Source organism: Phascolarctos cinereus, unplaced genomic scaffold (assembly GCF_003287225.1).
Source record: "Phascolarctos cinereus isolate Bilbo 61053 unplaced genomic scaffold, phaCin_HiC Scaffold_4;HRSCAF=312, whole genome shotgun sequence".
In the NCBI taxonomy this organism is placed as follows: Eukaryota; Metazoa; Chordata; class Mammalia; order Diprotodontia; family Phascolarctidae; genus Phascolarctos; species Phascolarctos cinereus.
The window spans coordinates 662,043,314-662,059,915 of record NW_027555847.1 but is presented as its reverse complement, the minus strand read 5'-3'; the positions used below and the strand labels follow the sequence as shown (position 1 = coordinate 662,059,915).

General features: G+C 52.2%; 2 protein-coding genes across 4 annotated transcripts; one reads left to right on the top strand and one right to left on the bottom strand.

Annotated features, from left to right (window-relative positions):
• Positions 1-534: 534 nt before the first annotated feature.
• On the bottom strand, positions 535-9,451 carry SLC25A23 (solute carrier family 25 member 23). Of its 3 annotated transcripts, XR_002321495.2 has the most exons (11): positions 8,902-9,451; positions 6,541-6,667; positions 5,660-5,747; positions 5,218-5,329; positions 4,343-4,501; positions 3,996-4,148; positions 3,620-3,727; positions 2,832-2,999; positions 2,464-2,614; positions 2,157-2,315; positions 1,430-1,519 (listed from the first exon to the last, which is right to left on the bottom strand). XR_002321495.2 is itself a non-coding variant. In XM_020971435.2 (10 exons), the coding sequence occupies exons 1-10, from the start codon at positions 9,073-9,075 to the stop codon at positions 1,335-1,337; spliced, it is 1,425 nt and encodes a 474-aa protein (XP_020827094.1). In that variant the 5' UTR covers positions 9,076-9,451; the 3' UTR covers positions 535-1,334. The 3 variants fall into 3 exon arrangements, 2 of the variants coding, with proteins under 2 accessions (XP_020827094.1, XP_020827095.1); XM_020971435.2 differs by lacking the exon at positions 2,157-2,315 and having other exon boundaries at positions 535-1,519; XM_020971436.2 differs by lacking the exons at positions 2,157-2,315; positions 3,620-3,727 and having other exon boundaries at positions 535-1,519.
• Positions 9,452-9,902: 451 nt separating this feature from the next.
• CRB3 (crumbs cell polarity complex component 3) lies at positions 9,903-16,456 on the top strand. The gene is made up of 7 exons (XM_020971441.1): positions 9,903-9,984; positions 13,122-13,211; positions 13,655-13,839; positions 14,105-14,263; positions 15,092-15,162; positions 15,433-15,576; positions 16,002-16,456. Exons 4-7 carry the CDS (start codon positions 14,185-14,187, stop codon positions 16,080-16,082), a joined length of 375 nt encoding a protein of 124 aa, XP_020827100.1. The 5' UTR covers positions 9,903-9,984; positions 13,122-13,211; positions 13,655-13,839; positions 14,105-14,184; the 3' UTR covers positions 16,083-16,456.
• The last annotated feature ends 146 nt before the right edge of the window (positions 16,457-16,602 follow it).

The following is a 16,602-nucleotide window of genomic DNA, read 5'->3' as shown; positions in this document are numbered from 1 at the left end:
AGAAAAATGTATTCATTTGTTTCCCTTTGAAATGATGTACACACAGGCAGAGAGACTTGGGGGTTAGGGAGCATGAGTAAGGGAAGAGGGGTCTCTGGATACTGCCTCTCCACAGGTACTAGATTCTCTGCTTTCACAGGGAGGAGACCTTTTAATACCTTGATTCTCAGACCTCACCTCCACCCCCAGCCTCAGAATCCACCTATAAAATGCAGTCTCTACAGAGATTCCCTAGAGGATGCGGAAGGGTGTGGAGTGAGAGAGAGAGAGAGAGAGAGAGAGAGAGAGAGAGAGAGAGAGAGAGAGAGAGAGAGTGTGTGTGTGTGTGTGTGTGTGTGTGTGTGTGTGTGTTGGGAGAAGAGCTGTTTCTTACCCCAATAGAAAAATAGACCTGGGTCAGATGATTTTAAGACTTCTTTCTCTTTCTTTCTTTCTTTCTTTCTTTCTTTCTTTCTTTCTTTCTTTCTTTCTTTCTTTCTTTCTTTCTTTCTTTCTTTTTTCTTTCTTCCTTCTTTTTCTCTTTCTTCTCTCTCTTCTCTCTCTCTCTCTCTCTCTCTCTCTCTCTCTCTATCTATCTTTCTGCATGATTGGAATGTGTGTGTTTTGAGGATGCTGGAGAGAGGGACATGGACCTAAGTATGGCTCAGCAGGAGGTCCTAGCCCTATCCTGGGTCCCTTTTCAACCCTATTCAAACTCATCTCCTACCTAAGGCTGAGGAATGGGAGAAGGAAAGAAAAGGGGATGTGAGAGAAACTAGTGGAAGGTTCATCCTCAGCTCTGGGTTCCTGGAGGGTCTCTGCCTGGGGCCATAGGGTCCCCTCCCTCTAGCTGGGATTGGCTAGTATATCTCCCCCATGTTATATTCCCCCACAGATGCGTTGGGCTGATCTGTCTGTGGTGACAGGGGAGGAGTCAGGGCTGGAGCACAACAGTGTCACTACCATGGGAGGGAGCCAGGGGATAGGGGAAGGGTCCAGGGAATTTACACTGCCATTGGGGAACCAGTGGTGCTGCAGTGCAGGGGTTTAGGGAGAGGGTTGGGGAGAAGACCAGATCATTCCCAGTCAGTGCAGTGGGTAGGTAGGGGTAAAGTGCCACCACCGTCCCCACCTCCACCAGAGGTTGGGAATCCAATGCCAATGCCATGCAGAGCAGATCCTGGGACAGGTTCCTCCGGTGATCCAGTGTCAGTGACCAGGTTGGGGTAGATCAGCTGGTTGCAGGCTTTAGGAGCAGCCAAGAAATCTGGCACAGGGGGTTGGCCTTATCACCAGGATCCAGAAGAGAAGGGACAGGATCCAGCAGGGAGAGGAAGGGGGGAACCCCCAGCCCCTCACCTGGTTGTAACCCCCAGGGCCTGTTTCATGTTCTCATAGACGACATAGGAGATGCTGACAGCTGGAATCACTTTCATGAAGTTGGGGGCGATGCCTCGGTACAGGCCCCATACCCCCTCTCGGGAAAGGATATGGCGGAAGAGGCCCAGCATGGTGAGCTGTGGGGCACCCTCGACAGAAGCTGAGAGAGAGGCAGTGTAAGGGCAGCAGTCAGATTCTGCTCAGAGATTCAGGTCCAACCCCTCCCTGACCTTCCTTAGGGCCAGACTCTAGGACTGGTGGATGGGGAGGGTGGCATGCATGCTATAGCCTTAGATGGAGGGAGGTTAGATTCAAGTCAGGACCTAACAGGCTGAGAGCAGCAGCTAGGCCCGGGGGACAGATACCCCACAGAGAAAATTCAGAAACCACAGATAGACCCAGTGAGCTGTCAGACTCCTATTTGGCCCTCAATAATCGTCCATAAGTTGTGCCTACAGGGAAAGGTTGGAAGTAGGGCGGACACACTACCCTGAGAAAAGGAAACCTCAGGGTGACGCACCACCAAGTGTAGGCATAAGCAGATAATCTAAAAATGCAAACCCATAATAACTGTTCTCAGAAAAGTAAGAAGCCTGAAACTGGGAATACATGGATAACCCCCAAGCCCAAGTCCCACAAAAAACATTGAAACTAAACCCACAGACAATCCCCAAACGCCAGCCACTAAAGAGTCTGGAAGTAGAACAAAGCAGTTAGGAGAGCCCTGCTGCCCTTGGGTGCTGCCCGGGCTGCCTTAAGGAGCCCCAGGGGTTCTATTGGATTTTGTTTTTCTTTACCCTGTTGACTGTCAGGCACCAGGAGCCCTCAGTGGGTGGGAAAGGAGAATGGAGGGGCCAGAACGATATTCCACAGTCCAGGAGAACCTCCAGGAGAACCAGGAACCTATTGACTTCCTCCAGCCCTGTCCTTCCACCTTGTCTTTTCCATGACCCGGGCTTGCAAAAAGTGACTGAGAGATTAGCCTACAGCTCTTATATTATAACTATGATTTTATAGCCCCAGGAGGTTAAGATGTCCACCCTGGCCCCAAGGTGGGTGAATCCTCTGTTCTGTCCTTCCTCCCTCCCTCTGGGCCTCACTCACCCTGAGCTTGCATGCGAGTTCGGACCAGAGCCAAGGGATAGCTGGCGATCTGGCCACAGGTACTGGAAACGGTGCCGCAGGCCAAGAGGATGAGGATCCCTGGGTCAGCCGAGTGGTGGCTGTCCTGCTGGAGCCACTTGTTCTTCAGAGTCTGGAGAAGGAGGACCCAGAGCTGGGGATCTCAAAGCGCCTTTACAGCCCAATTCATGGGCCTTCCCTGGGAGTTATGTCTTCCTGTGCTACTGGAGGATAAATTGAGGCAGCATTGAGCCCTGAGGGGGATAGTGAGGGGGTCCTTGGCTGAGGGGAGGTCCAGGATAGTATCCAGGGGATTTTAGCTCCATAGAGAAGGGGAGGGACCGACTGACCTCATAGACGGCCAGGTCGATTCCTGCATATGGGATAATGCCCAAGACGTTGGGCAGGTAGCCCTTGTAGAAGGCTCTGGGCCCCTCCTGCTCTAGGATTTGCCTCGCACAGTCCAGCAGTCCTTTGTACTGGCCAGTCTGACGGAGGGTTAGCCGTGTCTTCAGCACCTGCAATGAGGCCCCAGAACAGCTATGTTCAGCTCTGTCCAGAACAAGTAGACAGGGAATCTGATAATCTAGTCCTGAAGGAACTACTCCCACAGCAAGTATCCCTGGAACAGACATAGAACAGCTAGCCCTAAGACAAATGGTAGCCCCACAACAGGTACATCCGAAACAACTACCCCTGGGACAGTTATAAAGAACCGAGTCAGATCCCCCAGGCCAGCTACATCCTAGATTAGCCAAACTTGAGACAGTCCTCAATTAGTTAAGTACCCCCTTCTTCCTTACCAATGGCTACCCCTATAGCTCTGCCTGCCACAGTTACTTTCTCAAACAGATAACTCCAGCATAACTACATACACATGACTTATCCCCGAGAATAGCCATATTCTGGAAGACCGACTACCTCAGTATCCTATTGCTGTGTGGTAGTCAAGCTGATACTCTCCTGAATAACTACAGTCAGAGACTCCAGAAGGGAAGATGGTACCCAGACCTCCCCGCCAATGCTGCTCTGACCTCCCAGGGAGCCTGTGGCTAGAGGTGCCTTGCTCTTAATGCCCCCCTGGGCAGCCTTCCCTAGTGAAAAGCCCAATCCTTTCCCTGGCCTTGGTCTCTCTCACCTCCATGGGATAGATGATGGTTTGGGCTGTGGCCCCAGCCAGGGACCCTGCCACAAAGCGTTCCTGCACCCGCAGCGTCTCCTGCTGCCCCCGAATCGCCCACTTGATCTGAGGTGTTCACAGGGGATTGTCAGGATTCTGGCATCTGTGTCAACCATCCCTTTGGAGGGGCCCTCCCTCTTTCTTTCCCTGCCCAGCTCCTGGAGAGACAATGTCCTGCCAAGGGGCAGCAAGCAAGGGAACAGATACCTCTTCCCTCATGCCAATCACATATTTTCTCATGCCCATAACATGCTTCTCTATGTCAATCACATCCCCACAATCCAACTATATACTTGCTCACAGCAATCACACATGTGCCCCTATCTATACTCACCTGCTCATAGGCCATGAATTTGATGGCAGATTCAGGTGCAATCTTGAGCACGTTGATGCCATTTCCACGCCACAGAGAGCGGATGCCACCCTCTTTGACCATGCTCCGAAGCCCCCCTAGGACATTCAGCTGGTTGGTCTTGGAAGCATGAACCTGACAAGGGGAAGGCAAGGCCAACTTTAAAATCTCCCAACCTGGGGGCTCTCCAAAAGATTTTGGACACAGGACCCAGGATTGGGATCTAAGGCCTCCATGCCTAATGATTGGGGAATTAGGTTAGGGGAAGAAAGGATGTTCCCTGACTTTGGCTGAGGATGGGCTTTATCAGGGGAAGGGTTGGCCTTTACCTGCATGAAAACCTTTAGCCGGTCAAGTGGAGCTGTGCCCGTTCGTGACACAGCCCCCGCCACAGCTCCTGCCACCAGCTGTTTCCACCACATGCCTGACAGCTTCTCCTGTTCTGAGAACTCATCTGGCACTGTGAGACATTCACCTATGTCCAGGACCTGACCAGGGGTAGGAAGAGGAATTGAGGTGTGTCGCTCTGGTAAGGAGATCCTCCTCTCTCATGGGATCCATCACTTAAAGATTGCTACCCAGCAGAGCCCCCTTGAGTCCTGCCCAGGACATTCAACTCCAGGATCTGCTAAGATCTCACTATTGGATCCTACCTACGGGTTCCCACTTGAGTCTTTCAGGGGCTACCTCAGCCTGACAGATCCTAATCAAGGGACCCTACCAGATTTTACTGTCAAGTGCCAACCAAATCTCCACCACCATCCCCTGCCCCAACCCCAGATGGGGATCCTGCCCAGGGATATCCTTGCCCTTGCCCCAGGTTACAGGGAAGTAGGAGGGGGCCTCACACCCTGGGGCCTTCCCCAGATGGTTTGCCAGCTTGAGAGTCCTGGTGCCTCTGAACTCTGTTCCTCAATGCCCGAATGAAACAGAGAAGAATGGTAAATCCTCTAAGGGGATTAGGGCCTGAGGAGCCTTGGAGATGGGGGGAGTGAGGAGGAAAGGGGAAATCTGACCTAGAATGGCTCCTTCTCTGGGGTCCAGTTGTCCTGTGTGACCCTAGCTCTCTTTCTTTGGGAACCTGGGCATCTGACTTTTCAGCTTCTGGTCCTCCCCCTCTTCAGAGCACTCTTTTCCCCTCCCAGGGTATGACCTTGACCCTTTCCTTCTAGTTGCCTAGGCACCGTGCCCCCAGGCAGCGCACCGTGGAGTGCTTCCAGAATGTCAGCACGTCTTCCATGTTCTCCAGGGGCTGTAGCAGGAAGTGGTCTCGCCATTCTTGCCAGTCAATGGTCATTGTCCCATCACGGTCCATGCTGGGAAGGGAGGGAGGGGAGGGCGGGCTGGGGATTGGGAGGAGGGGGTGGATGCCAGGGTTCAGGCTGCAGGGTAGACACCTGGGTCTAGGTTGTGTGTGTGTGCTTGGGGATGAGGGCAGACACCTGAGTTCAGGCTAGAGGGAGACCCAGAAACATGGGTTCAGGCTATGTGTGTATGGGTAAGGGAAGAGACATCTTGGTTTAGGATGGTGGAGGTGGAGAAGACAGCACAGATTGAGGGTTTTTTTGGGGGGGAGGGAGAAACTTGGCTTCAGGGTGGTGGGGATGGGAGTGTAGACACAGATTCTGGATACCTAGGACACTCACCTGTGCAGAATCTTTTCAGCCTGCTGCAAAGAGATGGAAACACCCAAGGCTTGGAAGCTCTGTTGGATTTCTGAGGCATCTATATGGCCTGGGAGGGTAATAGGGAAAAGAGGTTTCCATGGGTTGAATTCACTTGATCTTGAGTGAGAGGAAAGTAGGGACTGATGAATTAGAAGAGATGACAGTCACAAAAGAAAGTAGGAAGGACTCTTTTCCCAGGGGCTTGGGATCAAAGTGGGAACCTAGGAGAAAGGGCCTAGGAGACCAGAGGCTGGGACTGAATAGTAAGCAACTAGCCAAGACAGGGGATTAAAGGACCAAAATATTTGGGATAAAGGGGGACATTGCAAGCCAACCTCCTCACTTTACAGATGAGGAAACCAGGCCCAGAGAAGAGAAGGGACTTGTCTAAGGTCACCTAGGGAGTGAGAAAAGGCAGAGAAAAGAATTGAGCCTAGAGTTTCCTGATGGAAAACCCTAGGTTCCGTCTACTCCACCATGTTGCTTCTCACATGCTGGGATTGAGGGGGAGCCATAGATCATGACTGAGGGGCATGTGGGATTTAATGAGCTCTAGGAACTAGGGCCCTAGGGCATCGCAGGAAGCAAAGAAGTAGGTGGAACCTCTGGGAAAGGAGGGAGAGAATAAAGAAAGGAGGAAAGGAAGGGCCCCAAGGGCTGTTCTCAAAATAGTCTGTGAGTCACCAGGAAGAAGCCACCCCCCTTCTTCTCTCCCCCCAGGGCTGTCACCCTGGATTGTCTCCTGCCTGAGCCCAACCAATGGCTTCCCTGAAGCCTGGGCTGGGGCAGAAGGGAAAGGGGCAGAGAAGAGTCCCCCGTATCAGAATTCTCAGCCCAGCCCAACCCAGTTTTAGCCGCACCATCCTGGTTCCGGTCCAGGCTGTGGAACATGAGCAGAAGCCTTCTCTCATGCTCCTGCAGGTAGCGGGTGAATTCCTCAAGAGTCAGGCCCCCATCTTGGTCTATGTCTCCCTCCTGTAGAATGTCCTGGGGATGGGGGGGAGATAATCATGATGGGGCTTGTAAGGGAAGGAAACAGTCAACACAGGGCTCATAGGAAGGGACCCCTCTTGCCTTGTACTTAAATCACTAGGATTTAGACATGAAAGGGATCTTAGAGATCATCTCATTAGGATCACCAATCCTTTTAGGTGAGAAGACAGATCCACTATGTGGAAGTGACTTGCCCAAGGTCACCTAGGTAGCAGACGGCAGATCCAGAAATTGATCGAAGGTTTTCTGACTCTGAATCCATGCTTTTCCCACTATCTTTCTAGTTTTTTTCTAGAGCTACAAGAATGTCACTGGGAACTGGGCCATCAGCTAGCACAGCAGACCACCCTTCTCCTCCTTCTGCTTGGGGGATGGAGGAGATTGAGGAGGACTAAGGTTAGCATACTCTAGCTTCCCCTTTCCCAGATCCTGGGAGCCAAAACCCAGATGTTCAAGTCCCCCAGCCCTCTCCGGACAGCTAGATTCCCACTCTCAGTGGCAGAAACAGGCCTGAGTTAAAATAACAATCATTCTCATTTCTCTAGTAGTTCAAGGTTTACAAAGTACTTGTCTTGGTAGATAGGTAATACCATTTCATAGGTGAGGAAACTGACTGAGAGAGGATAAAAATGAGGAACAATATGTTGTAACAGAAAAGGTTTCAAGTTAAAAGGCCTGAGTTTGAATCTTGGCTCTGCAAATTATTACCAGAGTGGCCTTGAACAAATCTCAGGGCCTCCAAAATGGGGATAACAGTCCTTGAACAACTTGATGCTAGGCTCTTCCGCTCTCTAAGAATACACAGGGATGAAGCCCAGTTCATGAGAGATGCACTCTCTGGGAGATCCTGCCCTTGCCTTAGCCTTTCCTTAGCAGGAAGGAGGGAGGACAGGATTGGACCCCCACCTCCAACACACACACACACACACACACACACACACACACACACACACACACACACACACAGTCTTGCATGCAAGCTAGGCAGGGTGGCCCAACACCCCACCCCCACCCCCATCCCCAACCAGCTCTGTGTTTACATTCCAGGCATCAGGCTCACTAAGTCCCATGACCAAAAAGCTCAAGGAAGGGAAAGCCAAGTGGGCACAGCTTCCCCAGGGAACTGTGTTCTTATTAGACGGGACCAGCTCAGCTATCTTCCAACAGTAGCCTGTTGATTACTGAAGAAAGGAGGAAAGGAAGGGCTAAACTGTAGGGTCTCTGGAGGCCCTTAAGAAGAGTTAAATGCCCCAGGGGACATCAGTCTTTAGATGGCACTAAAGGTTGCCCCACCCCCCACATTTGACCCAGTTTGGAGAGGCAGTACAATATGGTGAGAAGAACCCTGGATTTGGAGTCAAGATCTAGGTTCGAATTCTTGGCAACTGATTACTAGTGTGACCTTGGACAAGCCCCTGGGTCTTAAAAATGGTAACCCTTATACAACTTCTCTGGGCCTCCGTCCAGGCCCAGATAAATGAGGAGGCTGGACTAGAATGTCTCTAAAGACCCTTCCAGCCCCATGTAAATGCTCGTATGATGGGGTCTCTGCCCCTCAGTTGGTGCTGGTGGGTTGTGGCTCACAGATATGTTGGTGTGAGTCACCTGGGGCCAACTGTCTGAACCAAGCTGGTAATACTGACATACACTTTGCTTTCCCTCCCCTGACCTAGTGGATTTCATCAGAAGCTAGGGATGGCAACGATGGAGAGGACTCTATCTCCCAAGGGGCTTCTGCAGGTAGCCTAGGATGATTCCAGACTCTGATGAGAACCGTGAGAAGAGACTTGTGAAATGCCAGACTGGGGGAAGGTACTGCTTGGGAGAGAGCATTTACAGGCACCACAGTGAGTACTGTCCCTGGGGTAATTTTGGGGTACTACTCAGGGTCTTCCCACCTTTGGGAGGTACCAGCAGGGACATGCCAAACAAGAGAAGGTAAATGGGATGATTCCAGATCCTGACGAGCACTGCCTGGGGCTAAGTTCCATTCAACTAGGCCACTACCAGGGAGATGCTAGGCTGGGGATGGACACCACCAGGGAGTGATTCCAGCCTTTGGCAGGTGCTGCTAGGGCAGACTGGTACCACTAAGATATTAGGGTGGAGGAGGACGTGGAGGACCTGTCCCACGGGTGTCAATGTAGGCTTATAGGATCTCCCTGGCTGGGAATGGGATGCCATTGACCTTTTGCCCACCTGCCCACCACCCACAGGAGTGCCCATACCTGGCCGGCGCTGTCCGGGGTCCTCGCACCCAGCCGGGCCAGCCCCAGGCGCAGCTCGTGAATGTCCACGCGGCCATCCTTGTTGCTGTCCAGCTCATCGAAAAGGAGGCCCCATCGCTGCTGGCGCTCGGGGTCCCCGGCAGGGGTGCTGCGGCCCGGGCTGGCCCTGGCCATGGCTGCACCGTGGCTACCACCTCGAGCTTGACCCAGTGGCCGCTTGCCTCATGCCCCTACCGGGCCCGGCTCCCTGGCCCTTGAGGGAGGGGAGAGGGAGATACAGGGACGGAGGGAGGGAAAAGGGAGGGGGTGGCCCGAGTTCAGCTGGGGCTGAGAGCCTCCCCCCTCCCCCCCCCAGCCCACCGGCACCAGCTAGGCCGGGCCAGGCTGGGATTGAGGCGAGGACTGCTCCACAGCAACAGCCGTGTCCCTCGGCTAAATCCCAGACAACCGCCCGGGGGCTGGGAGAGCTACCGGGAGGAGGAGGGAGGCAGGGAGAGAGGCTGGCAGGCAGTCAGGCAAGCAGACAGGCTTTCGCTGCTTGTCGTCGCCGCCCGGCGGAGATCTGGCACCTCCTCCCCGCCCCCACTACCCTTACCCTTGGCTCCATGGGAGCAGAGAGCGGGGGATGATAAGGAGCTGGAGAGCCAACACTCTTGGGTTCTGGGATACTCCCCTCCCTTCTCTAGCCACGTGGGAGAGGGTGGTGAGGAATGGGACTTCTGCCCCCCCCCCCACCCGGTGGTAACTTGTTACAGAAAGCGTGGGATCATGAGGACTCGGGGGCAGGGACTCCTGGGTCCTCCCTCCCCAACACAGTTGGAGCGAGAGCGGGGGATAGCGAAGGGCTGGGATTCCTGGATTCTGGGTCTTCCCCTCCTCTCAGCCCCGTGGGAGCAGGGAGTGTGAGGAGACAAGAAGGCAAGACCCAATTTTGAGAGACAGCAGAGGGGTGGTGAAGAACAGAGACACGAGAACTCTTGGGTTCTGGGTCCTCCATTCTTCCAGCACCGGGGCATCATAGGATCATAGATTCTGAGCTTGACGAGGCATCCGAGATCATCTAGTCACCGCGATCAGGGGATGGTGAGGAGCTGTGTGAGAGGGAGAGATCCCTGGGTTCTGGGACCTATTCCCCTCCATCCCAGTCTTGAAGGAGTAGAGACTAGGAAAGTGAGGAACTAGGCGGGGGAAGGATTGCTGGGCTTTGGGTCTTCTCATCACCTAAGGAGCAGAGAGATGGCTGAGAGATGGGGATCATAAGGAGAGTGTGTGGTGTGTGTGTGCAGGCGCGGGTAGAAGTGGGGCGGGGTGTGTGTGTGTGTGTGGGGGAAGTGCTGTCAGGATTTCTAGGTTTGGCGCATGAGACCAGAAGAGAGGTGGAAAGGACCATTTGGGAGTCGGAAAGCAGACATGCTGAGGACAGGGGAAACCAGACACCAGGATTCTTTCCAAACTCAGAAAATGAGGGCGCGGGAAGAAGCTAACGACCAACCCGGTGCCTGGAGGCAAGTTGCTATTCTAGGTGCCCTAACCCTTTGTGTGACTCAGTTTCCCACCTTCCCGGGAATCGATACCCCCCTCCACTTGCAGTGTGTAAGGGGGAAGAGCTCCAGAATCTGTCTAGAGTCGGATAATTCCCCTCAACCGATTAGGGTCATGGGGCCTCAACCTGATTTAACCGCTAATCCTCCCCTAGTCTCGTTAAAAGGTGCCTTGTCGCCTGAGAATGAGCCCGCCCGCACTTTTCCGGGGCCTAGCTGTAGCCGAGAATCACAAGATCAAAGCTCGGCCGCGGCTCCTTCTCCGGCTCACCATTGGCTTAGACTCCCAAGGCCGAGCTCAGCCTCCTCCCGCTGACCTCCTGCCGGCACGAGCCTAAACTATTAGGCTCGGCCCGGCTCCGGAACTCCTTAAAGGGGCCTTGACCCACCATGTACACCCGGAGTCTGAGCGTATCCAAGGCTCTCTCCACCTCAACCAAATGTTGGCCGCGCATTGCTCTCGTATCTGATGGAAGCTCCCAGAACGAAGAGTATATCCATCCTCTCGGTCCCAAATTTCCCATGCAGTTTCTCATCTCCACCGCTAGGGAGGCGTGCTTGGTTGGGGAAAATTAGGTAAGGGTCGGTAGGAGGATTCGATTCAGTGAGAACTAGGGTAATGAAGCAGTTTCTTATAAAATGAGAAGGACCTGGACAATTTCCTTGGGTTTAGAGTCAGTTTAGAATTTAGAGCATTTATTAAGCACCTACTGCATTCTAGACGTTGCCTGAAAAGGCAAAATGCACTCCCTGTTCTCAAGGAGTTCACAGTCTAATTGGAGAGACACCTTGCAAACAACTATGTAAAGACCAGCTATACACAGAATAAAATGGGGGGAGGGGAGGATTGTCAGACCCTATGAATAGGGGGATTCAGGAAAGAATTCTTGCAGAAGGTGGGACTTTAGGTGAGACCTGAAGGAAAGAGAAGAAGCCAGGAGACAGAAATGATAAGAGAGAGTGTTCCAGGTATGGGAAACAGCCAGCAAAAAATGCCTGGAATCTGGAGATGGATTGTCTTTTTTTTTTTTAAAGGAGCACCAAGAGGTCATGGAACTGAAGAGTAGGTGAAGTTAGGGGAATAAACTTTCCAGTTAAGACTGGAAGGGTAGGAAGGGCCCAGGTTGTGAATGCTAAGCAGTTGATCTTAGAGGTAATAGGGATGCATGGGAGTTTATTGAATCAGGTGGGGGGTGGGGTGGGATGGGAAGGGTGGGATGGTCAGACCTGAACTTTAAGATCACTTTGACAACGTGAGTGGTGGAAAGTAAGGAAAGGCTGGAAGCAGGGAGACCAATTGGTGGCCTGTTGCAATAGTTCAGGTGTGAGGTGATGAGGGCCTGTATCAGAGGGAGAGAAGGGGGCATAGTTGAGAGAGATTGCAAAGATAGAAACAACAGGACTTAACAATTAATTGGATATGGGAGATGAGAGTGAAGAGTTGAGAATGCATCTAAGTTTCCAGCTTCCAAGGGTGGGAAGATGGTGGTGCCCTTGACAATATTAGGGAAGTTAGGAAGAGGGGCATTTGGGGCAGGAGAGATAATGAGTTTGTTTTGGACATGTTGAATTTAAGATGTCTATAGGACATCCAGTTGGAGATGGCTAATAGAGGAGAGCAGAGGGGCCATGTAGATCTTAAGGCAACTCAGTTCAGATAGTTTTGGAAGGCCACTGTGTGTACTCCCATACAGATGTGCCCCTACAGATTGAGAGTCAATATGATATCATGGAATAAATATTGAATTTGGAGTTAAAGTACTCGAGTCTAAATCCCACCCCTGCCACCACCTGTGTGACGTTGGGCAAGTCATTTTAACCTCTATGGCCTGAGTTTCCTCATCTGTAAAATGAGCGTTTGGAGTAGATGAGGTTCCTTCAAGCTCTATTCAACATCTATGAATTTGTGATTCTATGTGCCACATATAGATGTGTCTCTGTACAGGTGTTCTCCCATGAAGTCATATTTCCAAGTCGGAGTGTTTCTAGTTAATTTCCCCTTCCTTTCAGGTATGGCTCAGAGGCTTTTCCCCTCTCTCTTTATCATCATCCATTAACTATCCAGTTGCTGCCTTGGTGATTTCCTAGTACTGGTGGAATCTAGTGAATCCTCAGTCAGATAAATCTTGCCTGCATTTTCTCATATAGCTGTGTTCCCCCTTACAGATATGTTCCTACTCACTGAGGTGTTTCATTCAAATTACAGGTGTGTCCCCCATCTATTAAAACTATGTCCCTCATAACAAGTGGGTCTTCCCCAACAGGTATGTGGTTCCTCTTAACAAGTCTGTCCCTTATTTTAGGTGCTTCCCCCAACAATTATGTTCTCATTACAAATGTGACTTCCTTCATGTTTTCCCTCTCCTTTTGAGTCATTTTTCAGTCATGTCTAACTCTTCATGACCCTTTTGGGGGTTTTCTTGGCAAAGATACTGGAGCCATTTACCATTTCCTTCTCCAGCTCATTTTACAGATGAGGAAACTAAGGCAAATGAGGTTAAGTGACTTGCCCAGGGTTACACAGCTAGGTAGTGTCTGAAGCCAGATTCGAACTCGGGATGATGAGTCTTCCTGACTCCAGGCTAGGCATTCTATCCAGTGTGCCACCTAGCTTTCCTTCAGACCTCCTTAATAGGATAGGTTTACTCCCATTAATGGTTTTTGCTTCCTCCATTACAGGTGTATGATTTCCCAAAAGGTGCATATTTCTCCAATAGGAGTCCCCCTAAAAGATGTGACTCCTAGAACAGTTTTGTGGCCCCCTTACAGGTTTGTCCTTGTCAACAGGTGCATCCCGTATTACAAATGTCTTTCCTAAAAATTTGTCTCCATTTAAAGTATGTCTCCTCACCAGGTGTCTACCTATTAAGTTACAGTAGTGTGTCCCTCATTATGTTTTTACCCCATTAAAGGTGTGTATTCTCCCAATACAAGTCTATACCTCCCCTCTTATGTGTGTCCCATTGTAGATGTATCTCCCCATGGGTTTAATATCCCATTACAAGTGTATGCTGCCCAATAGGTATTTGTCCTGCTACAGGCATGATTCCCCCTACAGATGTATGTCCCATTAGGTATGTGTCTCTCTCCCCCCACCCTCCAACAGTATGTCTCTTTAGCAGGTGTTTTCCATTAGAGATGTATCCTCTATTACAGGGTTATATACTCCAATACAGTCATTCCACCTTACAGGTGTGTGTTCTCTGTTACAGGTGTGTCCAGCTTAGCCCTGCCCCCTTACCTGGGGCTCAGGTGCACAGACAGGAAGTGCGCTCCCCCTCCCAGGTGAGTGACTAAACTTTCCGGGTCACGTGAGCGGGTGGAGCCGGCTGGAAACTACTGAGGGACAGTAGGACTGACTGCCAGACTGAGGACCAGAGCTGAAAGCTGGCGCCAGGTAGGGGGTGGGGCAGCTCAGCCCAACTCTTCCCTTCTTTTGGTTTCCCTTCTCGACCCCCAGACCTTCTTCCGGGCCAAGCTGGGTTAATCGTTAATTCCTAGCTGGGAAAAGCGGATGGGGGAGCTGGGAGGCGGGACTCCTGAGTTCCTTCTGGGCTAGGGGCACCTGCCCTGCTGGGATCCTGGCTCTATCCCTCCCCTTCCCTTTCCCCTCCTGGGCCTTAGGTTCTCTCCTTTCTTCCCCTCTCCTTTCCCCTTCACAGTAGCCTGAGATGCAATAGCCACCGGAGGTCGGGAGCCAGGTCAGCCGAGGCATAGGCCTGGTTCGGTTCCCCAGGGGCCCATGGCGAGCAGCCCTGGCCTGGGCCTGTGCTTGGCACTGAGCCTGCAACTATTGAACCCCCAGCCCTCCTTGGCCCATAGTAAGTAACTTCAGGTACTGGTGCCTGGCTTCTTTATATTCCTGGTCAGAGGTGAGGGCCAGGGTGTTTGGGTCCTCAGCCCTGAGAGGAGGGGGACAGATTAGAGGTAAGGATTCCGGTGGGGATACCTTTCAGGATATATGTTTAGAACTGGAGCCCAAGGATATAGATCCTTTATTTAGGAGGGGGGTGAATGTAGCCTGGGGGTCTATACCAGATGCCGGGAGAGCAGGGAGGTAGTCCTAGCTGGGATTCCTAGGAAGGATAAGTTTAGGTTGGAGAAACCAGCTGGGAGCCGGGATATTTGGATCCCCTCCTGGGAAAAGTCCTAGAGCTTGTGTACTGAGAGTGGGTAGGGCAGGATGCCAGGATACCAGGATACCTGGGGCGAGGAGGGGGAAGGTATTCAGAGCTGGGGGAATAGGATGCCAGAGTTGGATTAGATTTTGCCCGCCTGGGTTCTCTCTGACCCATACTGTATCTGGGCAAAGTCCCTTAGAGGAAAAGGGGTGGAGCTTGAAGGGGGACAAGAGCTAAGGAGACTGGGTAGGGGAAAATCTAGCTTCTGCTCGTGAACTGGACATAGGTATTCAGGGATCCTAAGCTAGCTGGAGCCTTTTTGGGGAGTGGCTCAAATCATTCTAGTTTCGGGAGCCTGGGGGAGGGGGACTTTGGTGAGTCAGGCACTCCCGGTCTAAATAAGTAGTAAAGGCCATGCCCACACCTGGGGTTGATGTGGCCTGAGGGGGAAGAGGGAGGGGGCAATGGTGTTAGTTTTGAGTGTGACTGCTGGAACCTATTCCTTTCCCTTCCCCCCCTCCCCTATAGATACTGGCTACTCTAGGGATGAAAACAACACGACTGCCCCTTCCACAGCACCACCGGACAGCGGGGCCTTGGTGAGTTTGGGAGGGGAGGGATGGTTTCCCTAGTAAATGTGTGATGGGAGGCAGAGATCTGGATTTTAGTTCTCTTTTGGGCTCTGTCTCCCCTTCTGTAAAGTAGGACTTAATGTTCCCTGGTAGTTCACACTGTTCGATGTTATAATGTCCTTTCCGACCTGAGAAGGTCCATGTGTGGCAAATGGAGGGGTATGTGTCTGTGGGGAGGGGAATGAGGGAAGATCTGAGCATGCCTTCTCAGTGGGTGACTCCCCTCCTTCCCCCTAGTCCCAGGGTGCAGTCACTGCCATCATCACTGTATTCTCAGTCCTGGGTATCCTCCTCCTGGTAGTGGCACTGGGCCTGCTGGGCCGGAAGCTTCGTGAGAAACGCCAGACAGAGGGCACCTACCGGCCCAGCAGTGAAGAGCAGGTGGGTGCCCGGGCTCCACCGCCCCCCAACCTGAAGCTTCCCCCTGAGGAGCGGCTCATCTGAGCACTGCATCCCCCTCTTCCTGCACATAACCTCACAGCCCGTTTCTGGTTTTGGACCTGCCTGATATTGGGCACTCAACCACTTTGACAACCCCCTTCAGGGAGCATCTGGAGTAACAGTGAGGGCCTCAGATGCTAAGGGCTGGCAGGGAGTGGGCAAGGGCTGCTGTCTCAGCTGCTGGCCGTGGCCACCCTCACTGCACCACCAAGCCTATTGCAGACTTCTGACTTTGGTCTGTGGACGTTGGCCTGGGACTGGCGGCTGCTACTTCTGCTTTTCCTGACTTAAACTGTGGTGGCCACCTGGCCCTCTCCCCTGATGGCCTGCTCCCGCCTTTCAACTCTGGTCTCCTTGCCTTTCAGTTGTCCCACGCGGCTGAGGCAGCCCCAGGTCCCCAGGACTCGAAGAACAAGGCGTGGGGCTGGGTGTCCTGCTGGGGTTAGGGTGGGCGAAAAAGGTTTGGGCCCCCTTCCCCTTTGTGGGGAGGGGCAGAGACTTCTACTGAGCATTCCGTCCCCCTCCCCAGGCTATTTGATTAACATTCCACCCTCCCAGTGGCCACTTAACTCTCTCAGGACTAATCTTCCCCTCTGGGTGAATAATAATAGGTATTTGAACTGAAAAGGAGGTGCTTGGAAAAGTCTTCTGCCCCTTCTGGAAAACCTCCCCCCACCTGCCTCCTTTCTCTGAAACTTCCTCCTCTCCCTGGTCCCTTTTTCCTCTCCCTTTCCATTGCCACTACCTCCAGTTCCCTAGAACTGTCCCTGGGAGGGGCTGCTTGATTTGTATTTTTTATAAAGATGGTCATAAGGTCAAACCCTGTATTTTATCATGGTGGTTGGGGTGTGGGGCTGATGCCCTAGGGTAATGGTGGGGTAGTAATTAAGTTTTTCTAAGCATCCACCTTAGCTCACCTGTTGCTAAAGTCCTTTTCTGCTCTAAACTGATTCTTTTACTAATGAA